This window comes from Perca fluviatilis, chromosome 10 (genome assembly GCF_010015445.1).
Source record: "Perca fluviatilis chromosome 10, GENO_Pfluv_1.0, whole genome shotgun sequence".
In the NCBI taxonomy this organism is placed as follows: Eukaryota; Metazoa; Chordata; class Actinopteri; order Perciformes; family Percidae; genus Perca; species Perca fluviatilis.
The window spans coordinates 24,186,969-24,208,650 of NC_053121.1; the positions used below are offsets into that span (position 1 = coordinate 24,186,969).

Consider the following 21,682-nt stretch of genomic DNA (forward strand, 5'->3'; position numbering starts at 1 on the left):
GGCCATGTTTTTCACCAATTTTGCTCATTTATAGTAGACATGTGTATCTCAGTCCTGAAAGGCTCCATACCAATGTTGTTGTTGATAGGCTCAAAATTGACAAAGTTCTATTAATTTGACTGTTTTTCACATTATGCATATTAGCCAAAAATGCCATCACTGTGCCCCTCTATGGTCCAAGAGGCTTTTTTGTAGAACACATTGAGCTGCATATGTGTGCGAAATTTCAAGTCAATCGGACTTACGGCCTGAGGGGCGTTTTCTTTCCAAAATTGCTTTTTTGATTGTTAAATTGTTAAAAAAATAATACTAAACTGGGAGAAAAACAATAGGGTTAAAACCTAATTATATTGTACATATCCAGTACTGAATTCTATATTTATAATGTGTAGAACCACAGTTTTGCAATTACAACAGCACAACACTGGCAGGTTTTATTTGACAGTTTAAAGCCTGTGTTGTTTTACCTGTCATTCAACATTTAGTAAATACAACCAAGCTGCTGTCCATAGAAATAATGTTCTTACCAAATCTATTTTAATATTTTCATAAATTGAAAATGAATATCTAATCTAGTTAACAATTATGTTTAGAAAAAAAAAAAAACTCACTCCATATAGTATTTTTAATCCCAAGAGTGACAACACAACCACTGCAAATGTATGGTCTGCCTACAATTTCATTGTAATGAGCGCTGGCAATTGTTTGACAACATATCCAGCATGGGGGTTGCCCCAGCTAAGCATGCCTGAGGGGAATATACAGGAATAATTGAAATAAAACATAGGCCTTCAACCCCTTCCCACACACACACATCCATGCAATGCATTTAACATGCTCCCCAGCAGTCCACAGCTCCTAGTGAGTGATGTTAATGATATGAACTTGGCTTTCAGTAATTAAGCATATGCGGCAAGCTGTAGGATTAATTTAATAAAGATGAATCTTGCTGGCAAAGGCTCTACAAGCAGGGAGTAGCAGCAGTAGAAGTATTGGCCTATTTCTAAACTGTATTTTATTGCTGATGTTTTAGGCAAAAAGTGGATGCCAAGCAGCTTACAACTACCTTAGATGTGCATAATTTTCTTAATAAGATTCAGTTTTGCTTCCATCTGTGGTGTGCACCAAGGTTCTGTCCTGGAATGATATTTAGTTTGTCTTTTATATGCTTTCCCTTAAATAGATAAGTAGTTTAAAGGTATCCATATGCTAATAATAACTATACTCTTCTTGCAAGCACTGAATTTGCAATTTTTTATTTATTTTGTGTTTTTCTGTTATGTATAAATGTGCTGCTGGCTGCATAACGTATATTATCTATGCCGTTTTAAATACAAGCTCTCATATGAAATACAGTACATCTTGTAGGTGTGTTAAATTGGAAGAACACAGTTGGGGGATGGGTTGTAGAGCTTTCTGTTTCAGCTAAATTAGAGAGGGAATTGAATTGAATGTGTAGCTGACTGCCTAATAGTGCCGGTCTTGCTGGGATTGCTGCAATGGTAAAGTGCTGCCTTGAAGCCACACATTAAACCAGCCAATAGCAGGTCAGCATTGAAGGGAGATTCCCAATCCACAGCGGAGAGACAACAGATGACGTATTGGGTCGGGGGATGAAGCTGCTGCTGGGACCTGGATGCCTCCCATATCTGTGTGTACAGTACATAAGTGCATGCATGAATGGAAACGTGAGTAAATGTTTGCAGTATAATAAATAGGATTCATATGATTTACATGTATAGTCAATTTACATTTTTGACACAAACTCTAATGCATACTAAATTATAAATGTATGTATGTATGTTTGGCACAACATTATGCATTTCCTATGATAGCATTCATTTCAGAGGCCTTTAGAGTTTAGAGTTGTATACATATGCAACATACATAACTATGTGTTCTGCACGTATGAGAGAGAGAGAGAGAGAGAGAGAGAGAGAGAGAGAGAGAGAGAGAGAGAGGAGGAGTGGGAAAAAGAGTTCACATGTGTGGGAGAGGCAGAATGCACCAGTGAAAATATATTCATACATCAACATCAATGTGTGGGAGAGGAAGAACCAATTTATATGTATTTTACTTTACTATCGTCTCTTGTACCATTTGCTCCTCTACCTTTGCAAAAGTAGTGGAGCAAGTTTTGCATTAGAACTGCAGCAGTGTCCTCTAGTATACACATGTAGAAAGTGTTGTCAACAAAACCCCAAAATAATCTGCAAAAATATAGTTACCAACCCAATACCCTCTCACATATCTGTACTGTAGCAATGCAGTGGATATTTCTACTGAATGTGAAAAAAGCCTTTGAGCTTTCTTGATAGGTTTTTAGATGCATGGGTATATTTTTAGATCGTGAGCTAAGTGGTGTCCACATATCTCACGAGGTGCCTTTGAAGTGGTGTTATTAATTTCGTGGTGGGTCATATTTGAATTAGTGTGAGTCACTGAGGCTCCAGTTGAGTCTTGTCTAGACTGCTCTGTGCGAGTGTGTGTAAAATAGAGTTCAGGGCTATTGGTGTGGAGATATTTATCAGATCAGCATTGTGGTTTTACGGGCTCTTTTTATCCTAAATCGCAGGGCCAGTTAAATCCCTTCAATGGTCATGCATCCTCTAATAGAGTTCCTGCATAAGACATTATACCTATGACATTCTCACTCATTTATAAACACACTCTGGATATGCATTATGTGCTAGCTAAACATCTAAAATGAAAAGTAAGGTAATGTGAATAATGCACAGGAGAAGACAAAAGAATGATTATTATGGTGGAAGTAAAAAGAAAAGGCTGCTGGATGAATGTGACACCAGCATTACATCTGCACTCTCACTCAAGTCACTTAAGTATTTTCCTCTGATCTGAGTCAAGGCTTAGGTATAAATTCTAACTTTCAAATAGTGCTTCAGGAGAGTCACTGGAACCTTGAATAAGGGATGCAGAGGTTGTGTAAGAGCATATTTTATATTTTTATAACAATAAAATCCTATGTAGGATAAACATGAATGAAAATAGAAACAAAAAAACTGCAAAGACGTCTGTGTATTTTGCTTTGTTAGTACACCTTTGTTAGATATGGAGTTGGCTCACACCCATGCCCTATCAACCATTTAGCAAGCACAATGCCCTTTGGTAAATAACCACTGCTGTAAGGTTTCACTCCATTGAACTGTGTCATTAACTAGTGTGTGTGTGTGTGTGTGTGTGTGTGTGTGTGTGTGTGTGTATGTCTATTTGCGGTTGGTCTTTTCCACTAGCTTAAAGCTCTCCAATTTATTCCCAAACAAATGAGTGTACTTTATTGTTAGCTAAAGAAAAAGGTGCCTTTTAATCCAACTCCACTCTACTGAAAAGACTGGAACATTGAAAAGCCGGATTTAGGCAGATTTGTCTTCACTGCCCAGCCATAGCATTAGCTTTTGTGAGTCTTACAAGCATTGAAGTGTCTGTAAAGAAACTAGAACAGCACCTGATTCCATTGGCGTAATTGGTGTCATCTTAGTCCTGATATGGCAGCTGAATACGCATGGGGCAGTGTGTAGCACTGATTTGGCTTGTCTTGTAAAAATCCAGCCAATATATTTACAGAGGAGATCAGATCCATTATGCTAGTATTTCTCCTGCTGCTGAATGGATCAGTAAAAACACTATTGGGCTTTAATCCCTCCCCTAAAGCCAACAGAATGCTGTTTGAAAGTGCATCATAATTGATCATGTTTTCTTGACACAACTGTCTTGCTAATGCAATATTCATTTCACAGTTACCCTTATCACTGCTAAATTGTGAAATTTTATGATAGAGAGGTGTGTGTGTGTGCCTGCTTGTCTGTGTGTTTTACATTCACGGGCAAGGAAACATCCTTCAGGAGGTTCCAACCAACATCATGCATCTTGCATCAGCCTTTAAATGTCTCCTTCATATACGCAGTTATTGGATCATAAAGAGCTCAGGCAACACTACCATAACTTAGGCCAAGATTCCCCCTCTCTGTAAAACACAAGTACATAATATGCCCTTTGCTTATAAGAAAATTCACTTAATTTAGAAAGACAAGTGCAAATCAATTTGTGTATAAGAAATGTCTGTATGCAAGAACAAATACAAATGTACAGACATGTTTACATCTGCAGATGTATGTTAAGGTTTGAAATGAACTACACTGCACTGAAATGAGATGCATGCTGCATGCCTGTGTAACTACAGACACTTTCAAAAGAGAGGAGGGATGATGGAGCAGAAAGGATCAAAGGATTCCTTAGAAACCTTTCGTGCTTCTAACAAAGTTCAGTCTAAAGCTGTAAAAAGATATCCTGATGTCATGTTATTGTATTTTTGTGGACTTAGTGTTCAAATTCATATGAATTAAAGTTAAGTAAAGTGCTTTGCATACAGTTGTCATGTGACAATAACTGGCGCATCATCAGGGTGAAAAAAAACTCACACACATGTATGTAAAACACCCTGCATGTGAATAGCAGCAATGAATATGTAAATAATGGGCAGGAGGAAGAGAAACTAGATGTCACCGTTAGCATTGTATTAGGTAAAAATGAGGCTGGTATAGAACATGAATAGAAGACCCTAAAGTTTTCAATCCTCTGCCCTCCTGTTCACTTTCTTCCTCTGATCTACCAAGCAGATCCAACAGCATGGGTGAAAACTGAGAGATCTATTAAATTAAATGAAAGCACTGCTCATCCCTCACCCAGATGCTTTTGAAAAGAGGAATGAATAAGGAAGGACCTTTTTCTATTCCACTGCTATAACATGTGGAGAAATTTATCACAGAGCTCCCAGCAACACAACCATTAAAACACATTTTCTCACAGCTAAAGAAATAGGCGAGGGCAAGGAACAGCTGATAGACTTATACAACAGGGTTGTGCAGCTAATCTAGATCTGTATTACATTACATTATTACATTACATTCTATGTACATTATATGTAATTTAATGTAATACAGATCTAGATTATCAATTGGTTCTATTTGATAAGGGCACATCTCCTAACAGCATTATGTACAGTGCACTCAGACAATGAAGTAATAATTTAGATTTTACAAAAACGCTTGCCTGGACATTGTGTAAGTGAGGTTGCCAGCTGTACATCATTTGGACAAGGACTTGTCATAGTTGCATATTTCAAGGAAAAGCCCATGTAGTGTAATAGGATCATTAAACGTCCATTTAGCCAAACCAGCATAGAGATGTGGGGGGAGGGAGATGACACGACTGATATTATTTCTATGCAGAGTGTCCTGCTTTTTATTTCTAAAGTGATTTCCCCTCGCTCCATCTGGCACTGGAGTCATGATTAAAGTGATGTGAGATTTTTTTGCCAGGGGATTGGTTTCAGTGAACAATAGATATGCTACTGACTGAAGGAGATGCTGCTGGAGCCCACTCAAATGAATCTGAATGTTTCTGGCTATCACAGTCCTGTTAGAATAGAAATGGGGATCCCCTGCCATTTTGGCCCCTCCTTGTGTCAGTCTGAGTGAGCCTATTGTCCATAGACCCACTCCAATACAGCAGTACCGGCCAGCAGCCTCTCCTCCATCTTGGCTCTAAATGTGCCTCTATCTGTATGCGTATGTTTATCAATAGACTCTTATTCTTCTCCTGGTTGAGTGTAACCAGCCAAATCCACATAAGCTCATTATTAGAGGTAGAACAGAGATCCTGGCTCGAGAGCTGCACAGCCCGTTGTTTGGCTTTCACTTGCTGCCCATGTATAACTGAGATGGATGCTGCCCAGCCTCTTAGACTGCTGCTGCTAATCAGAGTCATATGGCAAGAAAGAAAGAAGACAGAGGTATTGAGGGAGGAAAACAATGAACAATGTGCGATAAGGCTTAAGTAAGCAATGAAAGACAAAACATCTGAAATAAGTAATAAAGTAGAGATGATAGGAAGTAGTAAATCTAAGATAAAATAAAAGCAAAGCAAAATCAACATAACATGCAAGGTTAAGAACGTAAAGCGGCGTCCAAATATTGCCGTAATGCAGTTAGACTGCTGGTTTTTCAAGATTGCGATACAAACGATATACAGTATATACGATAGACATTTTCATATCGTTTGGATGATATATATCGTCATATCTCCAATCCCTAAATGAAAATATGGTTTACGCTATGTGTTCCTGCTTACACTGTAGTGTTCATTATGTTTCATTATGTAGAATACTGTTATAGTAGCTTACCACTAAAGAATGCAGACCAGTGTTCTGCCTATGGGAAGAGCCAAGGCAGTCTAATATGTGCAGCAAGCAAATCTTTTACCACTCTGTTGTTGTGAATGTAATATTGCTACAATCTGCTCAGTTTGCATAGGAGTTTGGTCGAGTTTGGTATATAATTATTATTATAATATTAATTTATATGGCCTCACCTCCATTATTGAAAACGAAGCACATGGTTAGTGACTAAGCTGTGCGGTCAATGTATTTTTTTAAATAATTCCTTCATATGTTATTGTTGATGTGGATCACATGTTTTAGGATATAGATATATATAGTTTTCGCAATACAATTCTATGCTGCGTTACTGAAGTCTGTGAATGTCTATAAACTACATGTCTCAGAATGTCGACATGGAGGGAAGGCAATTTAATGAGAGATGGGAAAGCGAGTACATGTTTGTGCGTAATGGAGACAAGCCAGTATGTCTTATTTGTAACGAGGCAGTGTCATTGTCAGTGCCAAAGGAATACAATTTGCGGTGACACCGAAAACGGAGCCAAATATGCAAACCTTAACCACCAAGAAAAGCAACAAAAAGTCCAAGAATTAAAAGACAGCCTGCATTCTCAACAGAATATGTTTGTAAGAGTTGCAGCAAAAAATGGTCCAGCAGTGAAAGCCAGATTTATTGTGGCTGAAGAAATTCCCCGATCGTCAGTGTTTTTCAGAAGGCACATTTTTGAAGCAGTGTATGCTGAAGGTACAGTTATGTGAACAAGTGTGCCTGGACCAGATACCAGCTTTTAACAATGTCAGCTTGTCAAGAAACACTATCGCAGACCGAGTCAGGGAGCTAGTGGGAGATCTGACAACTCAGCTGGATGAAGAAGCAAGTGATTATCTGGCGTTTTCATTAGCTGTTGATGAAAGCACCGACATCACAGACACGGCACAACTCGCCATTTTTTTAAGAGGAGTGAAGACAGATTTATCGGTCAATGAGGAGCTCCTGGATGTTACAGCCAAAGTAAAGGAAAACCCTTACCTGAACTCAAATCAGATCCAAACTGGTATTATCTGGATAGTGAGTGTCTAAAATGTAGTTTGAGTACTATTATCTGTTAGGCACCACTTTGCTTGCCCATCTTGCCTTGTTAAGGACTCTTTTTGGAGCATCTGGGTGAGATTGTCTTGGCTTTGATCACTTTGTGGGAAGCCATTTAGGGACCATGTTTTTAATCACTGTACTAGTGATCATTTCTGTTTGGTATGGGGCACCTGTGGGACAGTAATGGGAAATGGGGGAAACATTTGTATTTTCAAGTGTGTATGTAAAATATGATCATTATCGTTATCCTAAACCTGAACGTAAACCATCGTCTACATTAAAAGAGGTGAAACAAAGAGTGCATGTTGTCATTTTACTTGACTAGTCCCTCAGCTTTTTTTTCTTTATGGTTTGAAGACTTATTTCTTCCTGAACTGTAACACTGTAAGCTTTCAGCTGGTTCTGCAGCCCTCCTGGTGGGCTTAGCATAGAGCTGGGCAATATATCAATATTATATCGATATCATGATATGACACTATATGATCTTAGATTTTGGATATCGTAATATGGCATAAGTGTTGTCTTTTCCTAGTCTGTAAAGGATGCAATACTTTGAAGTTATGTCATTTTTGAACTTACCAGACTGTTCTCGCTGTTCTATTATTTGCCTTTAACCACTTAGTTATTATATCCACATTGCTGATGATTTAATAAAAAATCTCATTGTTTAAACATTTTGTAAAAGCACCAACAGTCAACCCTAAAATATCGTTGCAATATTAATATTGAGGTATATTCAAAAATATTGTGATATTTGATTTACTCCATATCGCCCAGCCCTAGCTTAGCATTTGTTGAAATGGAGTCTTTGGTACCCCTGTGATGTTGCAGCTGAACTGAGAACCAGGACTGATCCAACAGGATGTATCCCATTGAGGTTATATATCACAATTTTCCTGGGACTTCCACTTTGCTTCTGTCTGCTAGATCAGTGAGGGGGATGATGAATGAGTGTGGTTGTTGGATACTGTAGGTGGGTCTGGGTTTTATGTCTCAAACGGGCACAATACGAAATGATAGTAAACTAGGTTGCTCTTTTAAGGAGTTCAACAAATGACCATGTTTCGCCCCATTACAGTTCACTGCTTTACATTACAAAGCTTTTGTATGTTTTTAATTGCATTGTATACAAAAGCTTCAATATGAGAGCAAAGTGCATCACCAGACATGAACCTGCTGCACATGAAGAGTGACGCCGTTATAACAAAAAACGAGAGGCTGTTATAGATGACTCCCTGTCTAATAGTGACAGGTTGTTTGTTATGATCATAGAGCGGGTCTTTGGCCCTGAGGGACACATCACTCTCACCATTGACACACACCAACGTTTTTTATAACTAGGATAGGACTGATCCTGGGTAGACCTGCTTTGGTCTAAAAGAGGCATCCCTCCTTCTCTTTCTAAGAGAGCTCACTTTGTAATACCCATTGTGAGTTTGACCTGTTGGCTATTCCAACTGTGTGTAAGTAACTGTGTGTTGTGGTTTTTGCATATACTTTATGTATTTTCCTTTGTGGACAAAGAACTTTAGAAATGTAAAAGCATGGCAATAACAATTCACTGCTGACAAGCACAAATTGTCCCTCAAACTCTCTCAGGGGGAATTGTTTTCTAACTGATTAGACTCGATTTTGTACATTCACTGCCCAAGCAGCTCTACAAATTAGACAAACACACTCTCATAGACCTCAGCACACACACACAAAATCCTTGCCCCAGATGAAATAAACCTCAGCCACACTGTTGTAGCATTAATGGCCAAATGGTATATAGGCACTAGAAACCAAACTGAAACAGGGAGTGAAAGTATGGAGTCCGGAGTATGAACAGCAAAATCCCATGTCTCTAGGGAGTCTCCCCACAGCCAGTTCATTAGTTAAAGAGATAAGGAAGTACCAGGATAACAAAAAGATAGGTCGAGAAAACACACACCTTCCAAGCACTACCTAAGTGCACACAAATTGCATATACAGAATATATATTAAAGCCACCTTGTGAAAGCATTTAAATCTTTTTTTGTAGTTTAAAAGAGAATTAGTACTTAAATATGTAATGTAATAAGTCAAATGGAAGTACTAAATTATTGTGTCCCACAAAATCTTGTATATAGCGGACAATACTCTGAAAGATAATGAACTGCCCATACATAATTAACAGCTCAGAGCAAAATGAGAATACACTCTTCATCTTGCCTGTATGTTTTATTAATGCTCCTCTGTATCTGTCATATCACCATTATTTATGATATGAAGTGCTACATTATTCACAACAGTAAATGGAATTAATAGTTTTAAAAAATATTCTCAAGAGACATCATTTTTAAAGCAGGGGCCTAAGCCTTGAGATAGCTTCTTCCCCCTTTTCGAGTTTAGGATGCAGCACAATGTACCGTTGCACTCTCAAGCGGTGAACTATTGCATTTCAGCTGTTTCTGTTTATACCAGGATGTCAAAGGCTATTGGGACCTTGTGAATTACTGTCCAATAACTACTATACACTGTATCTGCTTCTCCTTTTTCCCTCAGGAACACTTTACGCCAGAGTGCAAATTCAAGGAGTCGGTGTTTGAGAACTATTATGTGACATACTCCTCCATGATGTACCGGCAGCAGCAGTCGGGCAGGGGCTGGTACCTCGGTCTGAACAAGGAAGGAGAAATCATGAAGGGGAACCATGTCAAGAAGAACAAGCCAGCAGCCCACTTCCTTCCCAAACCTCTAAAAGGTAAGCCTGCCTAGACCATTTTTTTTTTCACACTGTTACAGAAATGGTTGGACATAGCCCCCCACTGATCCAATGTCAGAAAGGTGTGGTGTGAAGGGGGTTCTGAAGCTATTCGACCATCCAACAAGCAGCTCTGAGTATACGCATATAGTATATGCCAACTTAGGTGCAATGCTTGGTATCAGAGATAAAGTTGCTGTAATTACTTAATCCTTTAAGGAAGTTTCTGAAGTATTCAATAATGTCACTTTTCTAGTTAGCAAAGTGGTTATTTTTCACAATAAGAGACCTTTCCTGAGAACCACTAGCTTTTCTCTAATTGAACATCCGCACTTTCTTTATACTTGGAGTTTTTTTTTTTAAACTAAAGACTAAATGAGGTGCTTTTTATATAACCTTCTGCAATTTAGCATTCCCCTTTGAATTTCTGGCATGGGCCTAGTTTCCTCTAGCTGGTCACACTCCGCTGCAGACACAGTGAAGAAGGACGCTGCGACCAGGAGCAGCAGGAACAATATGTTTTAATGCTCTGAATAGCAGCATCTTAAACAAGACACAGATTTACCTGTCAACAGAGAGGAGAGAGACAGAGTCTGTTTTCACTTCAGCGGGATAAAAGAAGAGTATGTTTTTTCTCAGTAAGGAATAAAAGGCTTGTAGCACATAAAGCCCAAACAATGATGAAAAGAGGGCAGTTTCTGTAGATTTCCAAGGTTTGGGTCTGTCACACGTGGCTCTTTATATAGTTTCACTACACTATTTTCATGCGTGCGTGCATGTGTGTGCGTGCACATTAACATGCCTACTAGCACTGTCAAGTTATTACCGGCTTCTAGAGTAACTGGGTGAAAAGATAATTAAGTCGTAAACTCAGTCAAACCCTTTGGTTAAGTACCAGATACAGTATATTATCATAATATGATCAAGGATTATGTCTTTTTTTGGAAAAATTTAAAAGATCAAGTTTTATGTTGGTATCAGTATATACTTTAATTTAATTTTAATATATTTTGTTTTTGTAGGTTTAATTAAGAATGTATGTCTGCTCTCTGAGATCATGGAGCTTTCCATTTAACGGGCCATTCAGGGGGTCTCAAACATTCTTAAGAGCAATAACCAGAGAACAATTGCCTTGCTTTATGCTGACAAAAAAATACTGAGAAATAGAATAACAAGGATATATACAGGCTGGGTGAGACAGTAAATTTAACCAATTACAAAAACCACCGCCCTATGCTGCCTATATCTACAATGAGAAATATAGTATGTTGGAGGTCCAACAATAAATCCAAAATTAGGAAAATAACTACATTTGTTGTAATACCCAAAGATGTAAATAATTCTTCTTTTGCATGCATATTAAATTATCCAGTAATGCCCAATATTTATTAAATCTTGTACATAATTTAAATTCCAGATGTAGCCAGTGGTGTGGAAAGAGCTTTGCAAGAAAATGAGAGAGAAATAAAGGGGAATTTGTTCCAGCAGCTCCTACAGATTTAGAGGCAGTGGTGTTACAGGGCACCAATTAAAAAGCTGTCTCTGCATTGGCAATGACATCTCCTCCAGCCATTACTTACTACTCTTCAGGTTTCAGTCTATGAGTCTGAGCCCATGGCCTCTCATTCTATCTTCGTCTGGATGAAGCGAGTTCAGCTCATGTCATTCAAACCCAAACAGGAAAATCCTCTTACAATTCTTCCGGAAGTTCTTGATGCATAACACACAAAGAGCTGCCTTTATCTGAAAAAGTGTACTGTAGTCTTTCAAGTGGCATCTGTCACTAAAACACAGAGATTTGTGAAGGAATGTGCAAAATGACAAGATGGATGGTTGCTATTGGGAATTAATGTTTAATAGCAATAACGGTGTTGCGCCGATACCATAATCCGGAGGTCAGTCGCCAACCTTTATAATAATACAGTACTGTCGCTAATAAGATTGGAACCAATTATCAGCAGTTTCCCAATGAAACCCTGCTATTGATTGATGTGTATAATGATGGTCTTTGGATTGCTGCTGTAAGAAACAATGCTGGGCTAAGTGAAGTGTCTGAAGGACTGGGTTTGCTGTCTCAGCCACAAACTCCCTTAGGAATGAACATCAAATAGCATTCTAGGCAGAAGGATGTTGACAACATTCTGAAACCAAAGACTCAGATTACTGATATGTCTTCTGAAAAGCGACTGCTGAGATGCATATTGGGCCAATGATGCATACACAGCAAAGCTAAAGCACTAGCAACTCCTGAATTTATAATGCCATGCTGTGAATATAAGATGTTTTACTTCAGCACCAACCTGGTCTGCTGTGACCTCTTGATTCAGCAGTTTGCAGGGAACTATGAGTACAATCTCATGTTATACCATAACTGGAACTATTCTAAACAAAACAGAGTGCAGTCTCACTTCATTACTATCTGTATACTATAAATCACAGTTATTATTTTTTCTGTTGTTGCTTGTCTAATGTATAAAAAATGTCAGTTTGTCTGATTGTCACTTATTTTGTTTCCACAGTGGCAATGTACAGAGAGCCATCCCTCCATGAGTTGACAGAGTTCTCCCGCTCTGGCAGCGGCACACCCACAAAGAGTCGGAGTGCCTCGGCTGTGCTCAATGGAGGCAAAGCCGTGAGCCAGAATGAGTCGACGTAGCCCGGTAGCCCAACCCAGGCCTGGGGCCGAACCACGAAACCTTACCTCCAGCAGAGCGTGAATCCAAGCAGACTTCTCTCACCGATCAGCGGTTCAGGACTAGCTATGACAACAAACCACACACAAACACCCAAATTCCATCAATAAAAAACATTTAGGTACCATCCTGGTCAATCATCATAAAAAAAAATCATCAATAGTAAGAAACATATTGGCAGATAAACTATTCTGGACTTAAAAACACATTTTTGTTTTGGTTTAGAGATTTATCTATTACCTTGATCACTCTCTTTTGGTGATGATCGCATACCAGTTAGCCCATATTTATCTTATTTTTTTCAATTTCCTGTGGACAATAACTTTTCTTTGGTTATTAGATCATTAGACACCAAGCACTCGTGCATCTGCCAGACAGGGTCAGGAAGTTAGACATGTAGGCATTCAGGGGAGCCAGTAATAATGCTGATCTACACGGCTGCAGTGGTACAGTACAAGCCCTGATCTCTGTCTTATCCATGCTTCTGTGAATACAAAGCCTATAAACTCTCTGGTGTGGTACAGCCTAGTGCTGCTGGGACTGTGGCCAGCCAGATGGTAGCTCTCCTGCGTCCTAGTGCACACGCTCAGAGACTGAGCTCTCTAGCATGGGAAAATGAAGCCTATGTTCAGCTGACCTGAAATATAAAAGGGGCAGTGTGGCTCTCTTGCAGTTTCTCTTTTCTTTTTAGAAATGGCTGCACCTTGGTTTTTGCTAATTTTCTGAATTAGCAGAGAGCTTTTTATTTGATAACTGGTTTTGTTTTTGTCACCTCTTGTTCTCTCCTCTTTCAGTCCACCATTGTTCAGTATTTATATTTGTGTTGCTGTTTCATCATTGAAAGGGGTTCCAGCAAACCAAAGACAGAACGAAAGAGTGTCCCTTTAAGCCGTAAAACCCAAGTCAGTACAAAGGCAAAGCTGGAATTTTTTTTTTCATTGTACATTTTTGATGAAAGAAAGGAAAGATTTTGTGGAAAAAGGAACAGTGGACAAAGGAAGTGATTTTAAACACTTTAGAGTTGGCAGCGTGCTTGGTGTTGTGCTTTTTGCCGATATGCTCGATGACTCGATGGTATGAAACGACTATTCTGTGTTCCCATTCCCTTCTGTTACCACTGTGTCACAATGTCTCCGTCTCTTGTCCTTGTGATCCGTTTCCTCCCTCTGTGCTTGTGTCATACTTCGACTCCCCCGCCATCCTTTTTTGTCGACTTTTATTGACTGATACCATATACCATAGGAATATGGTGCAAGCCCCTTACCAGGATGCTTGTTATGTGTTTGAGTAACTTATTGTGGTGACAATATTTTCTATATTTAAAAAAAGAATACTGTGGACTTTTAGGTGGCTTAACATTTTATAGGTCGCGTCATATTTGTAAAAGTGGAAAAAAAGAAGAAAAAAAATACAAAAATGAACATCTTCCCTTTCTTGCACAGGGCATGTACAAACACAATTATGTACAAAAAGGACCCTTTTTGTGGGCTAGGTACTCTTCCCTTCAGCTACATAACTTCTTTCTGGTACATGCTTCTGGGAGGCTTTCTTTTCTTGGTTTCCTCCAGAGGTGATTTGTATTAGGTGAACCTATCTGTTGCATGGGAGAAAGCAGGGAAATTCTGGTCTAGAGCTGCATGATGTAGGCTATATGTATTAACCCATGTTGGATCATGTGTTCCAAACTACCAGGCTAAATCTGATAAAACAACATTTACAGACAGACATTGTGGCTGCCTGATAACTTCCAGTTGTTTATTATTTGTTGTATACACAAAAATGCACTGAATAAAATGTTTATATTAAGATATACTTTTAAAATGTGTCAGACTTTCTTCTTTGTCCTATTAATTGCCTTATTTATGTACTCAACATTATCTATGTAGAGGAGGACAGGCTTTTAGGGCTCCTTTCTAATAAATCAATGTCTCTTTTGGATTTGAAAGGCTGAAGACTAGATACTTGGAAATCTTACCCTATGTCTGCATGTGTGCTGCCTTGGCTAAGTAATGTTGTTAACAAGCAGCAACCTCCGGGGCTGAAAAATAAGGGCCAACGCGCAAGTGCCAAAAACTACAGTTCCTCGCATGGCCACTTGAAGCTGGCTCCAAAAGTAAGTCAGTCCCCAGACTTCAATTGTTAAAATGCCCAACTTTATAGCAGAAATGAACATGTTTACAGCCTGGTTTTGGTCTCTAGCTAATGTCCCCCTTCATGTCAACTGTACGGGGGGTGAAGTTTTCTATAGTCTCGCATTGCCAGACCTATCTCCACAGCGCTGTGGAGTAAGGTCTGGCTACACCACACATAAATCCTGGGATAGAAGAAAAAAAGTTGTTTGCATTTCTTTAAACCAATCACAATCGCCATGGGCAGCGCAAATCTCCAGACGCAGCAAAGGTTGCTCTGCTAAATAGTGTCGGGAAGGAACTTGTTTTGGTGGAATATTTGGATCCGCAAAAGAAAAACGCCACAAACAATTTTAAATGAAGTTAACTGTTCACACAATACAGTAACAGGAGCCATTCAAATTAGCTGGATACATGGTTAAACAAAATTTGCCCTTACCAGTGTATCGTCGTGTGTACTTCGTCCATACCAATCCCAGCCAATCAGTCCCAAAACGTCCCAGTTAGATAGTAAATGCCGTAAACATATTCTTTGTAAGTCTTTACAATCATTCACCGAAAGAACCAAGCAGGCCTGCCCTATTGCACTATCCAAATTGTATTAAAAACTTGCCATTTCCAGCATGTAACTTGCTAGTTCAAAGTTTGTTGTGAAGCAAAGGGATTTTGGGAACTATCCTGGGAATGTACTTCCTTTCATCCAGACTAGTTTTTATACAACTCACCCATTTAAAATGTATTATGCCTTAGCTCCACCTCTTTACCCACTTTTGGAATAGCCTGGAGCAGGCGATGTCAGGTACTGCCAAGATGGTGACGGCCAGAGCCACCCACACTGAGCTTTACGATGGCTCTTCAGAAACCTATGAGTCATGGAGACATATGTCCATGTTTTATGGACATTATTTTTAGTCTATGGTTGCAGAGTAAGAAAGATCACTTTTAATGTTTTCTCCAAAGGTTGATCTTGAGTTTGGTTTTGGTAAAAGTGATCAAATATTTATAATATTCTCTACCTACAAGATAAATTATGTTTGGGCCAATGCATAAGATCACACATGTAGACCCATCCGTCTCAGAGTTCCTTTTTAGTGAGGGGAACTAGTGCATGACACTGCGTTAACCTACCAGGCTTTGTTAATAAGGTCAGCCATCCCCCTCGCTACCTGGGTCATCTCAGGAAGAAGCACTTTCTTGAGGGGTTTTGTCCATGATCACAATATCACAGAACATTTGGACCTAAACTAACAAAACAGTCATATTTTGCAAGTTTTCCCATATTTTATTTTCCTGTAATAATTTTTCCCTACTTTTGCACCTAACATTACCAATATGGATCAAAGCCTATCGAATGTAGCTGCAGCTGTATCAGCAGAAGAGCTCCTGGTGCTCTGGCCAGAACTAGCGTCCCTCCCATAGCTGCAGAGCCTCCACCATCCTCGCCGCTGTTGCCAGATTCAGGTTGGGTGCATTTGAAGAAAAAAAACGCAGATATTTATTGCCTGAATTTGAGATGTCCATCTTTGGTTTTAAATGGATAAATTACTCTTGCTGGGATGTAGGGCTGCATGACATGAGGAAAATATGCGTTACCATTCTTGAATAACGCTATTACTTGCGATGGATGAACAGATATTAATGGGTACTCAAATCTGCCTTTCTGCTTTTTTCAGTATACTGCTAAAATGCAACAAATTGCTTGTTGAATAAAAAAAACTGAAAGGAAATTATCTCCAAGTTTATTTTATTGAATAAAATGAACATTGAATTGAACACAAAAGACACCAATGAAAAAAGAGAATAATAGTTAAAAAAGTGCAATTTTCTACTGATCCTCTTTTTCAAATAGCTTAAAATATCCATGAGTGTCTTCCCGCGAATGGTCGCAGTCTTTATGAGGTGTGTTTAGTGGCAAGTTGATATCACATGACGATAAAAAAAAAGGTTTACTGTGCAGCGCACAGGTACTGGGAAGCTTTTATTGCACTTATAGTAACGTAATGGGTTGTCCTCAACATGTCTCAACACTTGCTTAAAGATATAAGTCTGATTCGTGTCACAGTATAAGAGCAAAAAAGACTTTTGCTGGTTACTACAGCCTTTTGCACAACGCTAAGCTCACTCCTTGGAGTGTGAGACAGTAGGCATCAATTTGGTCTATGGACAGGGTCTATGCCTCATTACGCCCCTTGCCAGCAGAGACAGTAGAACTAATAGGCCTCTGTAATATAAGCTCCGATATGAGCTACTTTATCGTTCATGTAGTTTGACATCCACCTACTCCTCTCATTTCCTTTTGCCTATCTCTCGACTCCATTCATTACATTGGGCAGTCCAATTCATTAACGAAGGCTGCCTGCCTTATTCAGAGACGGTGATGTAAGGAGCAGCTACTGTAATTCTGTAGTATCTCTTTCTCCTTTTCCCTCTTTCTCTATCTTCCTCTCGCTCATTGACCAATCAGTTATTTTGATAATCAAAATCAGTCTGAGTCTTCACAGAGCCCCCGAAAAGAGCAGATGCAAAACCTGAGGGTGCATCTGATGCACATACACACAAAGCCACACATATACGCATGTCAAGCAAAACTACTGCCACTCCAGTGTACAAGGATTTGAGATCTCGAGTAGCGAGATCAGTCTGCAATAATCTGTCACGAAACAGGCTGAGCTGATGGAGCTGTGATATATGTGAGCACTGTGTACCTGTGAATGCTATAACTCATTACCCTTTATCACTGCCAGCACAGGCTGACTGGCTTCATTCCTCTTTCTCACCTAGTCTCCCTTTGTGTCTCTCCATCTTTGATAACTTCTGTTTTGCTGTAATTTTAAGTGCAACATTCTGATATGAGACGGTTTCTATATAGTTCTATAGCCTATGGAAAAATAGCAAGGATCTTAGCGTGACCTTTTTTTTTGGTGGCACTTTACAGTTGTTATCATTGAGTGTATTAATGGTTACTAAATTATGTATTAATGCTTTACAAATCAGCAATAAGATATTCAGTTACAGTAAGCAAAGTATTAATAAAAGATGTATTAACATTGATAAAATCATAAATAACAATTGCCAACCCCTTAGTGACTATGTTTTACTGTATGTGGTATGTAAAGGATATGCATCATAATCAGATTAATCAGTTTTACAGTGAAAGCTGTAAAATAAATTCTTTTCAATGTCATTATCGTTATGTTCTTTAATATTCCATTGGGACTGGTTCTTCCTTGTATACAATGTTAATGTTACAAATGTGTCTTGTTGCCTTTTATTATAATTGTCTCACAGTGTTGTCACAAGAAGTGTGTTATATAAGAAAACAATGTTCCACCTGCCGGTCAAAAAGTCAATGCATGAAATGATTCCAATTATGAAACAAGCTAGAGCGATTTGCGCCTCGCATTTTGCACACAATTGAATGTACAGCAAACTGAGTCAATTGCAGCTTTCCAGAAATATTGATGCTTTAACAACTTTCAGAAGAAGACAAAGACAACTTAATTGAATTGACAGGCTAATGCAGAAACCTCCCACAAGAGGCAGCTGGAGCTCTCATTAAATCCTGTTCTTTCTCTCCTTATCAATCTCCTTCTTTATCAGTTTCTAGTGGACAATTTAGAAATAAATTACTCTATACATGAATGTGTTATTTGCAAATGAAAGGGATAAACGAAAAGTATATTGTCAAGAATAGGTCTAATTTGAACATGAAGCTTTATTGTCATTTTTCACAGACCCCAATCCCTAAAAATGGACAATACCAAAACAAATGGGAGCAATTGAAGCCATCAGACTATAAATAATGCCGAGCTATATGGCTCTAAAACCTGGCGACATACCAAGAGTAAACAGACAGGAGACTGCAGGGGACAAAGAACATGTGATATAGGAGAAAGAAATAGGACAGAAATATTTAACAGCAAAATAAATAAAGTCAACCAACCAGCTATAGTGTAACAAGCATATCCCTGCTGGGGAGAAGACAGCAGAAATTAGTGACACTTGAGTTTAGTTATTGTGTAAAAAGCAGTGCACAGAGCAGGGTTACATGCCTGGGCTTTCACATGAATAACAAAACAAACCTAAAAAAATAAGCGTATCAGGTGACAGCAGTCATAAACACATGCTGCCAAACATTCTGCAGGCCTTGAGCGCATACAAGAGAAAATTGTCAGGTCGAGAATCTGATGAAATTGAATGAAATGCACCACTGCTAACCCTGAAAGTGCCAGGCCTCTTAGTCCCACAACACCCCAGTGCCCTCTGAGAGCCAAGAATCCAAATAGAGTCTGCTGCCATTTATCCCTCTAAACAACTTCTCTTCCATCATCCTCCCCATGGTTGGCACAGTAAGGGCAGTAGCTTCATTCTCACCAGATTACCCCGAATAGAGAGTGTCTCGCACCTCTGCTTATCAGTCCTACCAGCTCATCAGAGCACCAGGGACAGACAAGATGGGTAAGACACACTTCCCAGAGAATGCACATTGATAACATCCACCACAAATAGCATAAAACATCACTGCTTCCCCCATTAGAGGTGCAGGACAGCTGGGGTGTTGCCTCCTGGAACAGCATTTGAAATGGAGCAATGGCTGTAAAAAGGTGTAAGTGCTGACATTAAGCTTTGCTTTAAGCTTTACATTCACATCAGATAAACAGCATACATAGTATATTGTAACCTTCAGACATCAGTAGACCTGTCTTCAGCATGTGAAAACCACACTAAGTTAGACTAAGGTGAGGTGATTCACTTGGTCAGTTAACATTCCCCAGTTTGACAATAATACACTCTTTGGAGTCCTTGTTTCTACATTAAAGATAATTGCATGCTACATTGGGGCTACGTATAGAAAGGGCGGTTGCACTTTATTTTCCCATACATAAAAATACATAATAAGCAGTACTTTGTATCAAATTAGACCATAACTAGAAATAATGTTGTATTTCTTAGATAGGAAACGAACAGTTATACCCTAATTAAAGGCCAAACGCCTAAATGATCCTGTAGTTAGTACATGAATAAGATATAATAAGCCTTACTTTCTATCAAATTATACCAAAACAAGAAATGATTTGGTCTTTATTAGAAAACAAACACAGTTAGATGCTAATATGAAACCATACACCTAAATTATGCTGTACGCATATATTGCCATATTAAACTCAAAATATACTATATCTAGAAAATATATTCTACCAAATTACACTCTCCAATACTCTCCAAAACTCCAGTGAATATTGGAGTGGCTTTTCAGAGGTGGCATGAGCTCCAGGATTTTGAAGATCTGAAGAATGATGCAGACGTAGCCACATTTCTTCTCTACAGGTAACATAATTAAACATAATTACTATGAATGATTTATCTTTCACTTGGTTATTAGTAGTCAAAAGTCCACAAAGCTACATTGGTGAGGATAATAGTAATGTTTGCAAAGTGGTCGGTCAGATATGATGCTGAAATGGCTAACGCTAGCCTGCTAGTTAGCATCGTTTTACTGTTGGTGAGTAAAGTTAACATTGTGTTAGTGTTTAGTTATTGAAAATGTTGTCTGTCTGACATGCCGGCAGTTCTGTCAAACTCCCTTGTGTGGGAGGGGCTTATGAGACGGTTTGGGGTGCATCAGAAAGGGGGGAGGGACTGAGAAGTTGTCGATGTTCAAATTTGTTAGCAAAGTCCTGGCTCTTCACAATCTTACCTACAGCAGCTTTAATTGTAGCATTGACCGGCATGAAATCGGCATATGTCAGACTGACCTGCCGGTCGCCGGTCATGGCCGAGCACATGAAAACCGGCCAATTCCGGTCACCAGCCAGTCTATCGGTGCATCTCTAATATATATATATATATATATATATATATATATATATATATATATATATATATATATATATATACATATGGCTATACTAATACATGTTTTATCAACGCTCTACTTCCACATTTAGACATTAGAACATGTAATGTTACTATCTGACCACATATAGGCTGTAGAACGATAGTTACATATTGTAACTCCAGATTCTATGAGTATAGGTGTAGCCTTCTAAGGACTGTCGCTATGGGGTTAATCCCTTCGCGCATGCACAGTCGTGAAGATTTTATTTCCCGCCCTAGCACTCAGCGTGGGCTTCAACTACGTCCACAAATACTGTATATTACAGAAGCGGAATCGCTCTGCTCCCAACATCAGCAATTTTCTTTTCTTCAGCCAATGTTAGTGGGGCAGGTGGCCCGAACCTTAGAGGGCTACGCCTATACTCATAGAATCTGGAGTTACAATACGTAACTATCGTTCTATTTCGTATAGGCTTCGCCCTCTAAGGGCTGTTGCTATTGGGTTATGGCGAAGCTGATGTAGTCAATGCCACCTGCAACACAGGGTCCACAAGCAGAACATAGACTAACTTATCTACTTATTTACACTGACAAGTCAATGTATCAAATAATATATTATTTTGATAATAAAATTGTCATGATTATGAATTGGCCTAATACTGATTGTCATGATTGTAGAAGTGCATTATTAGTGATAATTGCTATCATGATTAATAATTATGTGATACCCACATTCCTTTCAGCCACCCAGTGCAGGAGGGATGGGGACAGCAGGCAAAGCACACATGCAGCGGAGCATCATTTGTCATTGAGTGAGGATAGGACCGAGTGGGTCATGGAGGACTCATATCACGCAGATAGAAACGGATGAATGGGCATGGGGATGCCCAGGAAGCCGCTGCACAGATGTCGGCTACTGTCATGCCCCTGAAAAGGGCTGCAGACGCTGACAGGGTTCTCGTAAAATGCGCTCGGATCGCAAACTTTATTTTACGGTACAGGTCTGTTTTT

The 21,682-nt window shown here is 39.1% G+C and overlaps 1 protein-coding gene across 6 annotated transcripts in view; it reads left to right on the plus strand.

The window, feature by feature from the left end:
- Nucleotides 1-14,525, plus strand: part of fgf13a (fibroblast growth factor 13a) — a 99,305-nt gene extending 84,780 nt beyond the window's left edge. For all 6 annotated transcript variants that reach the window (XM_039813552.1, XM_039813551.1, XM_039813554.1 and 3 more), the window contains 2 exons: nt 9,813-10,011; nt 12,531-14,525. In XM_039813552.1, the coding sequence (XP_039669486.1) occupies nt 9,813-10,011; nt 12,531-12,667 (336 nt within the window). In that variant the 3' untranslated portion in view covers nt 12,668-14,525. The remainder of the gene's footprint in view (nt 1-9,812; nt 10,012-12,530) is intronic.
- Nucleotides 14,526-21,682: the final 7,157 nt, after the last annotated feature.